This window comes from Lampetra fluviatilis, chromosome 11 (assembly GCF_964198595.1).
Source record: "Lampetra fluviatilis chromosome 11, kcLamFluv1.1, whole genome shotgun sequence".
NCBI classification, from domain to species: domain Eukaryota; kingdom Metazoa; phylum Chordata; class Hyperoartia; order Petromyzontiformes; family Petromyzontidae; genus Lampetra; species Lampetra fluviatilis.
In genome coordinates, this window is record NC_136285.1 from 14,428,693 (window position 1) to 14,443,631 (window position 14,939).

Genomic DNA, 14,939 nt, shown 5'->3' on the forward strand with positions numbered 1-14,939 from the left:
GCACTGCAATCTAGCTAAGACACTTAAGAGTAAATGGATAACAACACCACAAATGCCAGAAGCTAAGCAGGTTTGAGTCTGGATATTACTTGGGGATGCTCGACCACCGAGGCTTGGCTGGTGTTACAGGAATGGGGTTCGAGATCGAAGCGCTTAGTGGCGTCACCCCTCGTGTGCGTGGAGGGTTTTTCTCTGGGTTCTCTAGTTTCCTCCCAAACATCCCCCATTCAGGACCCTCCTGAAAAATGATCTTGAGACTCAACGAGGCTTTCCTGGGTAAGATAATGGTAAGATAATTATTGGAATTATTATTATGGAAATGACCAGAGTCTTCCCTCTGCAGAAGCCGTTGTTCCCCCTTGTCCTTCCCCCGCACCTCCGATTAGCACGGTTGGCTACGTACGGTGCGAAAGAAGTTCAAGGTACGTACCTTAAAGTCTCTGACCGCTTGGACGATGCTTTCTCTCAGCGATTTGATGTTGCCGCTCTCCTCCAGGCAGCACACCACCTTGTGGTCCGCGATGTTCGTCAGCTGAATCTCCGTGCAGAGCTCCTCAATGCAGCGCACGCTACTCCGCATCAGCGTTTCCTTTTCTTCAGTGGCTATTTTATCTTCGTGTGTCCCCACGAGGATGACCGGACACAGTGGAGCCCGCACCTGGTTGTAAACGCAGGAAGCGCAGGCAACGTTGGGGTGTGCACGAACGCAGCACGCGAGCGACGACGTGCATTACGCGTAGCATGCAGGGCCCGCTGCTTTGATTTATTTCTGAAAGACAGTTTGATTTTTACGGCTGCTTGCGTTGTGGCGGAAACGTCGTGAGAATTTTATTTTATTATGTTTTATTTTTATTATTTTCCTTCTTACCGAAAGAACCAAGAATATGAATCCCTGCAGTCACGAAAGCTTTAAATCGAAGTTTGATTTTTCTCTAATTTTTTAGTGTTCTCATTTTTGCTGAGATTTCTATCGTTGTTGTACTTGTTGCCATGTTACTGGTTTCGTCACGTCGGTGACCCACGCCACTCTTACTAATTATACCCTTTCCTGTCGCTCGAGCTCTCACCTGCTTAAACGAAAACGCACTTTGCTTCTCACTTTGCTTCTCAACACAACTCGGGCGGCTTTTGTCGCTCTTGACTGGCGACATCCCCCCCCCTCGCACATCGGTATGACACGCGAATAAACCTCCTCGTCTGTGGCATTCGCTTTACCGACGGCACCGAGTCCGTGCCTCGCGTAACTCCGAGTCCGACCTGGCCCTGGGGACGGGGGGACTCGAACCTTGATGTTCATGAGCCACGGCCTGAGGCTGGCCACCTCGTCGGGGCCCCGGCTTGCGTCGTACACCAGGACGTAGAGCGCCCGCTGAGACATGAAGCACGGGTGGGTGCTGTAGAACTCCTCCTGCCCTGCCAACGGTGCACGGTGCGGGACGTACGTACAAGGATGACGCGAGGCATGGAGGCACGAGACACAGCGACAGAAGGTTGGTGAAGGGGGCGGACAGAATCGGTTCATATATATATATAAAACGCACCATGGCCAGGAATAAAACTCCAGTTGCCGAGTTCAGAACAGCACGCCAACCACTCCACAGCTTTTGCGAGTGAAGCTGTGTTAACGATCGGAAATTAACAGCAGCATTAAGGTTGGGGCCATGGTATTCAAGTTACGTTACTCTCTTCGGGCTTGATAGAGTGGGAGAGACACTGCAGCAGATGGTCCGTGACCACCAACAGGGGAGGGGACTGCTGCCAGAATTTAGTCGGCCAGAGGCCTCGAACAAACGGGTTGGATAAGAAGCGAGAGACTGCTTCTGGCTGGTCCGAGGTCAAGATGAGGGACCTCCATGCATCGTGGTCATTGGCTCCAGCACAGCGGCCTCACCAGCAAAGTCCCAGCAGTTGAGGATGTATTTGCGCTGGCGGTGGAGGACGGCCCAGTCGCGCACGTCCACGCCCAGTGTCGCCGTGGACACCAGCAGCTTCTCGCGCTGCAGCCGTCTCAGCAGCGTGCTCTTGCCGCGTCCCGCGCTGCCCATCACCATCAGCTTCATGCGGTTGTAGGGAACGGCCTTCCGCAGCCGATGATACAGGAACCTTGAAGACGCCACGCACGAAGACAAAGATTACCCGTACAGCTTTAACAGACTGTTGGCAGACTGGCACATCGAGATGACCGGTGACCCCGTCGAGATGACCGGTGACCCTGAGGTCGAGATGACCGGTGACCCTGAGGTCGAGATGACCGGTGACCCTGAGGTCGAGAGGTGGGCCCTGACAGTTGCGGCGACCACAACCACTCTCAGCAACACCAAAGACAAAGATCCCCCCTGTAGCCCGTGGGTACCTACGTAGGCCAACACGACACACGAGGGCGTGGTGTGGCTAATACCACGCCCAACCACCTCCGTTATCCTCGTGATGATGTTACACACATCGCACCAAGTGCTCATTTAAGGCCGAGTCAACATAAGGGAGGTCCCCACACTGTTCCCCCCCCCCCCCCCCCAAGATAATCGCCAGCAATGTCAGCCTTGGCCGAGAATTTATTCATGTCGGAGGGTTCGTAGCACAGCGACACAACAACAACCGCCCCCTGGCAGGAGGTCACGGGGCAGACCCAGGTGCCACGGGTCGACTGAGATGACTGGCTGAAGCACCACCTGTGCCCCCTACTGTGCCAACTTGATGTGCTTTAGCCACCCGGCACTCCGCTTGATGTTGTGAGCGTCGCTCCTCCGTTGTTGCTGGAGGGCGGCTGCCTCCAACTACCCAGTAGCAGCGTCCTTCATGAGCCTCCTCGATAGAGGCCGATCTTGACACCGCTGGTACCAGTCATCGGCAAGTCCACTCAGCTCCACGTCCTCTTGTACCACATCACTCCATCTCTTCTCTACCCCGTGCCACGCCCGTTTAGGCCCCTCGATCTGGCTGAACAAAAGCTGTTTAAGCATGCGGTGGCTGGGCATGCGGGCTACACGACCCGGCAGTGACACAAACAGGAGACCACGTGCCTACCTCAGCAGGTCTTTGGTTTTCCCAAACTGTGTGAGGTCCAGGTCGAGCTTGAGAGCGTCGAGCTGCAGGTCCCAGAGGCGGTGCAACCCGCCCAGCTCGTTGGGCAGGGTCGTGATGTCGTTGTAGCTCAGGTCCAGCGACGTGAGGCTCTCCAATTGTCCGATCCCTTTTGGAACCTACGGAAATCATCAACGAGCATGGCAGAAATCTGCTTCACGCGCGCTCTATTTCTTAAGGCCGCACGCAAGCGCTCCCTCGTAATCTTACCAATATTCCAATAATCAAGACTGTCTGACGGTGTGGTATCTTAGCTGTGAGGAGCGGCGAGATACCCTCTCTGTTTGCCAGAACTTGTCGCTTCAAGTCTCGGTTGCTTACAATTCTTCACGTGGGGTGTCTCCATATCCTCTGGTTTCCTCCCACACATCTAAACATTTATGTAAATATCTACACACCCCATTGCAAGACCCTTTAAAATAAAGTTTTCTTCAGATTCAGTGAGGCTTTCCGGAGTAGATTTTTCCAGGAAAGTCTCATTGAGACTCCATTCCAGGAGTGTTCTGCATTGGGATGTTTGGCCAATTTCATTTTAATGTTTGTGGGAGAGAAGCAGATGCACACCAGGGGGGAGGGGGGGGATATACACGAGACGTCCGCACAGACAAGTTCACAAACCCACTCGCTGCCTTATCATCTCCTGGCTCTAGGAGCCCAGCTGGCTCGGGAGTCTGACAAGCCTCTGACCATGAATCGTTTGGCAGACTGGTCAATCACCAAGTCAGGGTGCACGGTACTGCCACAGTGTTTAAACACCATTAGGTAAAATGGGTGAACACGATGACACCTGTATAACCACGTGTCATCAAAATCGGCCGAGTGGCAATAGACCATTAGCAGGAGAGACGAGTCACAACGTGGCAGAGGTCGGCAAGCATCACCTCTGTCATTCGGTTGTGTCCGAGGTGCAGCTTTTCAAGGCGGGCCCAGGTCCCGGAGGCCCCCGTCAGCTCGACGGCCTCCACGAGGTTGTTGCCCAGCAGCAGCTCCTTCAGCATCCCGGTCCTCCAGAGGCTGGGCCTCGGCACCACCGTGATGCAGTTGCTGCCGAGGTCCACGACCCTCAACCTAACGAGGGACAGGCGCAGCCATAAACGTGGCCCTGTTACCTAAACTAACAACTATTTTTTTTATTTTGCCAGGCAAGGCCCACCAAGCTATATAGCTCAGTTTCAGAAGTGACCTGGCCACAAATGATAGCCCAACGAAGTGGTTTATCACGTGGAAACGTACAGCAGCAGCCAAATACTCTAAACGCGTGACGTTGATTCTAAATGTGAAGGGAGAATCTAGAGGACTCGGAGAAAAATCCACGTGACCACGGTGAGAGAACATGCAAATTCCAAATATACAGGCGTCAGGGTCGGAATTGAACCCACGACCTCCTGCATACCAGGGGAGGTACTTAACATCTTGCCACCATGGTGCCTCTTCCACCGTACAAGTGAGCTGCACCAGGGCAGTGCCGTGCCAACGTGGCACGGCTCAGGTGCGCCAGGTTGTTTGTCCCCACTCTAGAATCCGGGACACACCGCTGCCGTCACGCATAATGAAGTCCACACACGGACATGCCGCATGATGAACATAATTAGCCCCACTCCTGGCCCTGCTTGGTCCCAAACCAGATTCAGATGTCTCGTGAGGCCAGTCTCAAAGTCCAATTCTAGCTCGGCTCAGCAGAATGCCAGTGGAAAACCACCCAAACCGTGAGAGACCCATGCTGACATAGACATTGGAATTAAAACGTGAGTTCCACATTTGTATCTGAGCTGTGGTACTTTGTATGAAAAGTACTCACTGTTGTAGATTGAGAATGGCTGATGGCACGCAGTCCAGCTCGTTGTCCGATAGTTTTACTGTGCTTAACTTACTGGGTAGGTTTCCCACCAATCCTGTGAAATGACATGTGCAACTTACTGCCATCACATGAGCAATAATATATCATAGGTATGTATTACACAGGATAATAGCATGTAAGAATCCGACTACGATATTCTGAAACCTACAGCCAATTACATTCAGCTCCACTCTGCCCATCATTGTGATCTGTGCAACGTGTCCGGTTATCTTCCATTGTCAATACGTCAGAACAATTAAAACCGGGACAATATCCAGAAATTCACAAAAGCATTTGAAGACTGGGCCAACCTTTCTGAAAGCAGGACTGTCCTGGTCAAACTGGGACGTTTGGTAGCAGTATTGATGGGAGGAGGGAGCCACACGAGGAATTCTGAGCAGTTTAACACGTGTGGACAAATCAACTTCAAGGACAGTGCATACATTATCAGAGTTATGTTTTTTGTTTGCATTATGACTGCAGGTATTGTGGTCTATGCAAACATGACTCCTTGTAAAAAAATGTGTCAGTTTTTTTGCCAGATAAAAGGGTAAAAAACCAATTATCATATGTTTTACTGGCAAATGAGGTTCCAATGACGTAGGCTTTAGCGACCAATATTATTCACAATCAAGGATGTCGGGTTACATCGCGCGCCTTTGTTTTTGTGCAAGCCGCTGTGGTGTCGTGCCGCTGCTACCCAAGCGGTTGTGGGAGATGAGGAGGGTTTCCAGGGCTGGCAGCGTCGTGGCCAGGTCTCCCGGCAGGCCTTCTAGGTCATTCCGGCTCACGTCCAAGTGCCGCAGGTGCGGAAGGTTTAGACCGGTTGGGATGGATTTTATTTTATTCCTAAAACAAAAAGAAAACAATCGAGGTCAGTTTCTGCATTCAATTTTTTCCCCCAACATTTTTTGATGAAAACACGTTTATCATGTTATATTCACTCAGTGGGAGGTCGTTCATTCTTCTATGCTGTCCCCTAGCCTGGAACTTCCTTACCTCAGCGTGCTGTCGGCTTCCTACCCCAGTTCAGGTCCTCAAGACTCAAGACCTTCCTCCTCTTGTCTGCCTATGACCCTTTGCCTCACTCTACAAAACAAACACACTCACCCTTTCCATACAGCGTCTTGAGACGCGGTCGCATTTAGACACCGTCTACATTCGAAGCCTATGACCAAATCGTCGGAATGTGCCCAATCTCGACAGCTCTCTAAAGCTAAGCAGCCTTGAGCCTGGCTAGTGCTTAAATGTGTAACCACTATGCACATCGGGTTGCGAAAAGCTATGGGGCTACGGGGTGGGAAACAAAATGCAGTGCAGAAAAATATACTGAAGTATTGTCCTCTATACCCTCACCTGCCTATACCAACCCACACTAATCTGCATAGTATGGTCAAATAACCCACACGATGTTTGGAGGGCACCTCACCCAGAAGTGGATTGGCAAAGGGCTGCACACACACACATTTCCTATTGTATTGTACAATAGCATTTCTCTGGTCCAATTAACCAAAGCCACCCTTCCCCCCCTGCCCTGCCGCACACACACCCAGAGCGCTGCACGTACCCTTCCAGGAGCAGCTCGTCCAGGTTGCCGAAGGACGAGGGGAGCCCTTCGGGAAACGCCGCCATGCCGTTGTGGGACAGGTTCAGAGTGCGCAGGTGGGAGCACCGAACGGGGCTGTCGAAGCGAAGCGGCGACGCGAGGCAGTTGTGGGAGAGGCCCAGGTGAGCGAGGCTTTCTATCAGCAGCACAGCTCGAGGGAACTCTTGAAAGCCGTTGTCGCTCAGGTTCAGCGAAGTGAGGCTTTTCAGCGCCTAGCAACAAGTAACAAGAGAACAGTGGTCAGCAGCCACCACTGACACATCAAGAAGCCTTGCGTACATTCAGAAACCACTGCGTAATTCACTAGAGGAGTCCTGAAGAGTCGATTCGTTGATATACATTACGAAGATAGCGAAACATCCGTCGAATCGCCTGTATATAAACCAGTGTGTTACAATTTGTATGTGCATGTGTTCCCTCTTCCTGAGAGACAGAAAGAGAGACACGTGGATTTGAGAATGTACACCGGTTAGAGACAATACACTGACTGTTAAGTAAAGTGGACTTGAGCAGGGCATGTCACTAGAAGAGATGATGGCCGGTGGTCGAGACTAACTATGGAGTGGCAGCCAAAGGTCCACACAGTAGAGGGGGGCAGCACACCTTCCAACCACTGAGAGTCAAACTCATCCCGTGACAGTCAAACTCATCCCGTGACAGTCAAACTTGACATTTTAATTCTCAGGAGTCGGAACCAATTTTAATTATGACGGTTTACGTTCAGTCATTGGCGATCAGGCCGAGGCCACCAACTCGCTGCACGTGAGCACCCGGTGTAATCACAGGTCGGCCGAAACATCGATTTGAACGGAGGATCTCAGCGGCGCCGGCTCAGCGCTGTTCACCTCTGGAGCCACCCGGCCACCCCTGCGCAGCCTCCGTCTTAACACCAATCACAGTCCCATGTCACACCCTTCTCATCATCCTCATCCTCGTCCACCCTGGAACATTTCCACGCCGCAGAGCGGCAAACTCACGGTGGCGAGAGCTGGGGAAATCGCCGTCAGGCGGTTCTGCTGGAGGTCCAGCCGAAGCAGCTTGGAGAGGTGAGGCATGAGCCACTGGGTTAGCAGCACCCCGCTTATGTCGCCAGAGAGCTCGTTACCGGACAGGTCTACGCTGTGCACGACGTCGTGCGCGCCTTCCTGGGTCTTCTGCGATGCCGTGGGGCTCGGCGATTCCACACTCGCATCACACGCCCCACCTGCACACAAACACACATTAACAGAAGCAAAGTGAGGTAATCCCCCGATTTGGTATAAAAGTGACTTTTACTGGGTTGCTTTCATAATTACTCTGTTCGAATCAGAATGTGTTATGGTGATTTGAGGTGGAGCACTGGTGCAGCGGTTAGCTCACTACACTATGAACCTAGAGGTCAGAGTTCAATTCAAAGCCATGGCTAACATCAGCGGTGAGTGATTTCTGCACACAGTATGATTTAAAAAAATCAGTGAAGTACGGTCAGACAACCCCATGACCACAGTGTGGAGAGGTCTTCATCCAGCAATGGCCTGACAAAGAGCTCTAAACTATTGTATACGCATTATAACACAGCCCTACTAGGTTTTAAATAACCTCTTGTCAGCTTGTGTATGCTTGCACCCGTGTCGTTTTCACATGGAGAGATACCGAATACCTTCCATGAACATTGACGTATTTTAATGCTGCGATGGTGTCGTCTTAAACGATGGCAGTCAAGTGCAAATCCCATTTATCGCCACCGCTCAGGGTAACTTTCAGCTACCTGATACGTCTCCCCAGAGTTTGAACGCGAGCTTCGTCCCATCCGTGTCGTCCTTGCCAAAGCTGTTCCCCAGGAGGGCTCCGTCCCACAGGGCGCTTTCTCCCAGGTCCATCTCCCACAGGCTGGCGGGGACACTGCTGCCCACAGCAGGCGAGCCGGCTTCCTCCAGCCAATGCAGCACGAAGCCAGCAACCCGCGAGCCGACACCTGCGCGTAACGGGGGCACAAACGCCACCCCCCACCGGGTCACACGACCCCACTTCAACAACCACCTCGTGCTTTGACACTGGAGCGGGGCGGCATTGCTTCGGTTATTGGCAAGACGTTGACATCATCTTGAAAAACCCCCGAGCTCGACCGCCCCCCGCTCAGCCAACGTCAGGACCGCTCTTCGTCGCAAATGAATGCTTGCCGTCGAGTTAGGCTATTGGCAAGGCGGCATTATCGCCAAGGCAGACCCCATGTCTCGAGGGAGACCCTGCCTACTGGGTCGAACGTTCCCCGACCCAGCTCAAGGTAGGTGGGACACACACACACTGGACGACATGACCGACCGAACAACACGACACCAATGCACTCCATTGTCGTTTTCGACTTAAGACCCAGACGCCGGTATCTAGCCATGATAACAAACTGTTAACGCCCTCGCCCGGTGCACATGAGGTTGTGGGTTCAATCCCAACCCTTATGCCTGTATAGTCGGAGTTTGCATGTTCTCTCCGTGGTCGTGTGGCTGTTCCTCCGGGTCCTCCAGTTTTCCCTCCAAATTTAGAAACATGCGTTTAAGAGTATTTGGCTGCTATGAATTACCACGTGATACGCCACTTCGTTGAGCTATCATTTGTGGCCAGGTCGCTTCTGAAAAATAGCTATATAGCTCAGTGGGCCTTATCACTGAGCTATAGTTGATCAACATCGATGTCACCTGGTGCTGCATGACCTTCAGATATTGAGAAAGAGCACGTGCAAAAATTATTCACATTTTCCACGGGACAGAATCATAATCCTTTACCCAATCCGGTCCTGCCAGCGTGTCTTTTTGACTGCGTGAACAGCGGCCGGAGCCACGCGGCGTGGAGGGAAGCCAGACGGAGTCGGCCCAGGGACACGGCCTTGTTGGCCGGGTCGCTGCCGAGCCTGTGCAGCAGGAGGCCCACGATGTCCGCGTTGCCGTGCGCCAGGCTCTGCCGAAGGGCGGCGTGCACGTCCGCCTCGCAGGCGCCGTGCTTCAGCAGCAGCTCCGTCAGAGCGACGTCTTGCTGGGCACAAGCCTGCAACGCGACCGAGGGATTTATTTCAGCCGGTAGTACTCCCGAAAAATATATCAGCGGCAGACACCACACCGAATCGAGGACACCGCTCGCTATGGCCGCAGCTACGGGTCACGTGCCGCCAACCCGGAAAATATTTGCAGACCAGGCCCATAACATGGCCCCAGATTGTCACAGACGGCTGCAGGGCTGTTGCTACGTGGTGGTCATCAGAGGGCAGTGTAGAAAATAAACATTGTTGTACTGTATTTCTACGTTCCCACATCTATGTTCCATACATTCATGAACCCGCACTGACCAGGATGGTGGACGTGCGGTCAAATAACCCCCATGACCTGCACGACATGGGGAGGCCCTCATCCAGCAGCGGACTGATAAATGGGCTGTACATTTGTTTAAAACGCCACCCCTACGGCTGTTGCTTGTGAAGCGATTGACCCTCTCCCCCACCGCTGCCCACTCACTTTGCAGAGCAAGCTGTCGTGGCCCGTGCTCTCGTTGGGGTCAGCGTCCAGCAGCAGGAGGAACTCCGCAAGCTCCGCGTCGCCGGCTTCGCTCGCCGCACGCAGCATGGAGTCCCGCACGCCCTGCCGCCTCGTCATGCACACCATGCACTGGCTGCACACCGCCAGGAACTGCACACGCCCGCAAGCGCACGCAGGCTAAGCTGCACATTCCTAGCGCCTCCAATTAGCACGGTTGGCCACGTACTGTGTTAGAGAAGTTCAACATAAATACATACACACACACACGATGACCAAGAACCCCCATAGAGATTTAAGAGACTAGTTGGGGCAAGGGCTGTTAGCGAGCACCTATTAAAGTCAGCACAACGCACGGAGGAAGTGGTGTGGCCGGCACTTGTTACGTGATGGTAGCCTTTGGCTCCTCAATGCTGATGTTGACATATCACACCAGGTACTTTTTTAAAGGCTGAGTTGACCTCGGGAGGCACAGGATTGATTCACTGCTGTTAGCCGTGACTGGGAATCGAACCCAGGTGTATGGGCTCACAGCGCAGTGCACCAATCACTGCTCAAACTCAAATCATCCGAAGACATATTCATTTAAGACTGAGTGATCAGCAAATCCAGGTCACTGGGTTCGCAGGACCTTACATGAACCACTGCGCCACTGCTCCCCACAATCACGCACACACCACCTCTCACACACACACATATATTGGTTGTAGCACTCCGGTCACCACTGGGGCAGCAGCAGATTTAAGTACCTGACACTGTTTGTTCCTGAGGATGAGCGACTTCATGATGGGGAAGAGAATGTTGTGGAATGACACCTTCAGGAATAGCTTAGGCGCCTGAGGGCTGGACTTGAGCAGAGCCAAAGCCAAGCTGCAGCCCTGCGCCACACAGCGAGGGAATCGCAAACAACGCACACGGAGACTTGGCTTGCACAAGGAACGAAAGGGCGGAATGTAGGGCATGCAACGAGCATCGATTCATCAACTTCAATCAATTATTACGCTCACAACGCATCCATTCAGTGGCATAGCGTGGTTGAGCATAGACCCTGATGCCAGGAATGCAATGGGGCACCCCGTCTCGTGTCCCTCCTCCCTCTGTAGTCCTGCGCCTGGGCCGCTCCGGCCAGGGGACCCCCCCCCCGTGTAATAGTGACCTGTCGCCCGGTAGGTACCTGCAGTTGTATGTCCTCGTACTCGCCGAAGGCTTGCATGGCCACGGTGATGACTTCGGCCAGAACGCTGAGGGTCGTGCTACCCCAGACCCTGAGCGGAGTCAGGAAGCCAAGGATGTTCAGTCCAGCCAGCTGCACGTCTGCAACACGCAACACAGCGATTCACAACACACCAGGCTGTCAAAGTGGATAAGGCTGTGTTGCCTGTCCTTGCCAAGAGCCTCATCAAATGGTCCATTCCAAGGAGACATGAGAGTAAAAAGATGCTGAATAACCATTTGGCATATTCCATCAATGACTCTGCTCTCAGTTAACTCTTCAAGACATATATACAACAATTCCCCCCCAATGCGCCCCACGCACCACTATTTTATGCCGATTGTGCTCTCGGCATTTTACCAGAAGTCAATATATAAGGGAGAAACTTGGCCTACTCCCTCCATATCGTTGTTCACAGCGAACAAAAACATCACAACCCTTCAGCCTTCGTCTCAGCCGGTGCTCTCTTTAACAGTTCCTAGGGCAAGGACTAAAATGGGGAAACGTTCAATTTCCTATAATGCTCCTTGGCCCTGGAATAAATTACAAACCATTATAAAACTGGAGAAGAGGGTATCACTGTCTGATTTAAAAGCTCCGATAGAAGAAAATGCCATTGACCATTGTAATTGTTTTTAATGTTTTGTACTATTTCGTATTGTGTGTATGTGTGTGGTTATTTATGTTTGCTGACTTCTTGCCAGGTCTCCCTCGCAAAAGAGGTTTTGAACCTCAAGGTTTTTTACCTGGTTAAATAAAGGTGAAATAAAAACTAAAATATCTCAAAGGGCAGTGCAGCCCTTCATGTTAGAAAACAGGTCTCGGAAGCAAATACCACACAGTTACCTCCGAGAGACCTTCACACGGCTTCTGGTCCACACCGTGGGGGGCAGCACTTTCCCACTCGCGATGCTACAGACAGTCGTGTGTGTTACGCAACCGTCAAAAATCCATATTCTAATTCTCAGTACTGGAATTTCGCCAAAGTGAGTGCAGAACCAAAAGTGATATTATGGTTTTTGTTGCACAGGCATTGGTAACTGGGCTGAGGACCATCGACTCAGTTTAATCACAGACGGCTGTCTGGATTCAAATTCAGAATCTCAGTGGTGCCAGCTCAGCACCCTGACCTCTGGAGTCACTTGGGCCACCTTGGCCGTTTGCTTATTACAGCCCAGCCTGTTGACAGCAGTGCCGCACGGGAGGCGTGGAATCAATCGTGAATGGCGACGACGAGGATGAGTACCTCTCTCTAGTGGGTAGGTCTGCATGCTGTGCAGGGTGCTGTCTGTGGCCCCCTGCTGCAGGAGCAAATCGGGCGCTCCCTCTCCTGCCGCCAGACACTCCAGCACCCTCAGGCCGGCCTCCTGCAGCGCAAGCTCGCTGATGAACTGCACACACACAAACACAACGGGCACTGTAACATGCACACAAACAGCCTTTCCGTCAAGCCACTTGTGGACGAGAGCCTCCCCCCCCTCTGGTGTTGGCCCTGCTTACTTTCCCACTAGTCAGCCTCCACCCATGCCCATACCATGAATTGAGCACAACGCTATAAATTGGGACAAAATCCAGATATTTATAAAAATGCTTTGCGACACCGGGACAGCTTTTCCGGAACCAGTACTGTCCCGGGCAATCCTGGGCATCTGGCAGCTTTAGAAAGTCATTATCTATAATAGTGCTCCACATACTTCTCCCCCATCACCTCACCCTACCCTTTCAACCATCTGCTACCTTGTTCATGGCCTTGAGAGCCAGGCGAGGAAGCCCTTCCACCAAGCACTGGTTTCTAACGATCGTGAGGTGCATCTCGCCACTCAGGGGCTCGTCCTGCACGGGAGATGGGGGGTATCCCGCAGCCTTCTCTTCCTCGCCTTCACACACACACACAAGAACACACGGGCTACTGGAACACGACCGACGAGGAAATTCTCCCGATGCGTTTCGCTCCGCGTGCTCGGGGCTTAAGCACGTGGATCGAAATGGCACCGTCACATGTGCCGTGCCGGCTCGCTAACAGCACTTGCCTCGACAGTCGGTAAAAGGCTACATGGGGATCTTTGTCTTTGTGCATATGCGTGTGAACAAGCGGCACCTGGAGATAGAAGCGAAATCACAGCGTTCATGGCGGCGAGCTGCACCTCTCCCTCGCCCGCGTGCCTCCGCATGGCCAGCGCCATGGCACTCACCGCCAACGTCATCACGTCCAGGGGCACCTCGCTGAAATACCCGAAACAGCGTGGGTGTGTGTGCAGTCGATTACAATTCTCAAATCGATCAACTGACCGACTTAAATCGACCGATCGGTCCGAGAGCTCCAGTGGCCCATTCCTCGGCAGCACCGAGGGCGGCCGTCCTCGCTTACCGGCCGGCGAGCAGCAGCGCCAGCAGCAGACAGGCGCCGCGCTGCATGCGCGCACAGCTGCCCTGCTCCTCCATGGCCTGCAGCAGCGCCGTCAGCGTCTGCTTCTCAAGCAGAGCGCACTTCACCTGGGCCGCTGAGACCCACACACAGACGAGTGACGGAACGCACGCGCGGGCGACGTTTAAAAATAACTTTCATTTCGTCTCTTACGTGCGAACGGGTTGTGCCGCGGAATTTTTGGGCATAACGTCCGACGTCTCACTCCGCGTGCTGGGAGCTCCTCCAGGAATTCAGTTTCATTCATCAGAAAGCTGTAGAGCATGACTGGCAAAACCAATGCAGTAAGCTTAAATTTGTGTTATTGTCTTGAGGATGGCCAAACGTTCAAATGCTGAACCCTCCTGAGAGAAAGTCTCAAAGCTCAATGAGGCTTTCACAGGTAAGCAACTGGCATTACTTTGCATGATTAGCACACAGGCTATTTTCCTGGGTAACTGCACTTGCAAGCACTTAAACATTCCTTCCGCTCTCATGCCAGTAACCAACAGCAACACTCCACTTCTCAGTCACCACTCCCTTTCCCATGCTCGCCTGATAAACGCCCTTTCAGTGCCGCACAGTACAAGATGTATGCTCATTATGGTGAAACCTGTATTCTCTAAACACCGTAGTCACGGACATAACATTCTTTTTAGAGTTAACGTGTGTCCTTACCAACATGGGGAATGGTGGCGCAGCAGTTAGCATGCTGCGCTATGAACCTGGCGACACAAGTTCGATTACCGCTCACAGCAACTACCAGTGACGATTATCTGAATTGGCCCTGGGCCTCCCCTAGGTCGATTCGGCCTCCAATGAGTACCTAGTGCGGTGTGTAAACATCACCATTGGGGAGACAAAGGCAGCCTGGCATAGTGCTGGCCCCCCACCGCATTGTGTACCGTGCCGGTCGTCATTAGGTGCTCACTAACAGCACTTGCCCGACAGTCTGTTAAAGGCTATACGGGGGATCTTTGTCGTTGTCCTTACTGCACGCAGAAGCCATGCTGAGAAGGGCGTCTGTTGCGGCACACAGCACAGCTGCAGAGTGAGGGTGCAGCAGCACAGCCATCACCACTGCCCTGTGCACCGGAATCCTGCGCGACACAAACATCGGGCTGCGAGAAGGACTTTCTCTGGGTTCTTCTGTTTACTTCCACAGGCTCAACAATCATTTATAAGGTGCAGTCTCCAAACGTTATTATCCACTCTCCTCTGGCCTCTCTCTCTTTGTGTGCTCTAAAGAAGGCCCATTGTCCAAAGGTTGCCTATTATATACGTATACATTTAAGGCC

The 14,939-nt window shown here is 52.6% G+C and overlaps 1 protein-coding gene across 6 annotated transcripts in view; it reads right to left on the reverse strand.

The window, feature by feature from the left end:
* Positions 1–14,939, reverse strand: part of LRRK2 (leucine rich repeat kinase 2) — a 42,933-nt gene that overhangs the window by 18,416 nt on the left and 9,578 nt on the right. For all 6 annotated transcript variants that reach the window (XM_078861088.1, XM_078861090.1, XM_078861087.1 and 3 more), the window contains exons 12-30: positions 14,635–14,741; positions 13,606–13,738; positions 13,336–13,460; positions 12,975–13,114; positions 12,484–12,628; positions 11,199–11,338; positions 10,774–10,902; positions 10,007–10,177; positions 9,284–9,542; positions 8,272–8,478; positions 7,502–7,728; positions 6,486–6,736; positions 5,619–5,767; positions 4,880–4,973; positions 3,963–4,149; positions 3,025–3,200; positions 1,892–2,103; positions 1,286–1,413; positions 431–658 (exon numbers count right to left, since the gene is read on the reverse strand). In XM_078861088.1, coding sequence (XP_078717214.1) covers positions 431–658; positions 1,286–1,413; positions 1,892–2,103; positions 3,025–3,200; positions 3,963–4,149; positions 4,880–4,973; positions 5,619–5,767; positions 6,486–6,736; positions 7,502–7,728; positions 8,272–8,478; positions 9,284–9,542; positions 10,007–10,177; positions 10,774–10,902; positions 11,199–11,338; positions 12,484–12,628; positions 12,975–13,114; positions 13,336–13,460; positions 13,606–13,738; positions 14,635–14,741 — 3,208 coding nt within the window. The remainder of the gene's footprint in view (positions 1–430; positions 659–1,285; positions 1,414–1,891; positions 2,104–3,024; positions 3,201–3,962; positions 4,150–4,879; positions 4,974–5,618; positions 5,768–6,485; positions 6,737–7,501; positions 7,729–8,271; positions 8,479–9,283; positions 9,543–10,006; positions 10,178–10,773; positions 10,903–11,198; positions 11,339–12,483; positions 12,629–12,974; positions 13,115–13,335; positions 13,461–13,605; positions 13,739–14,634; positions 14,742–14,939) is intronic.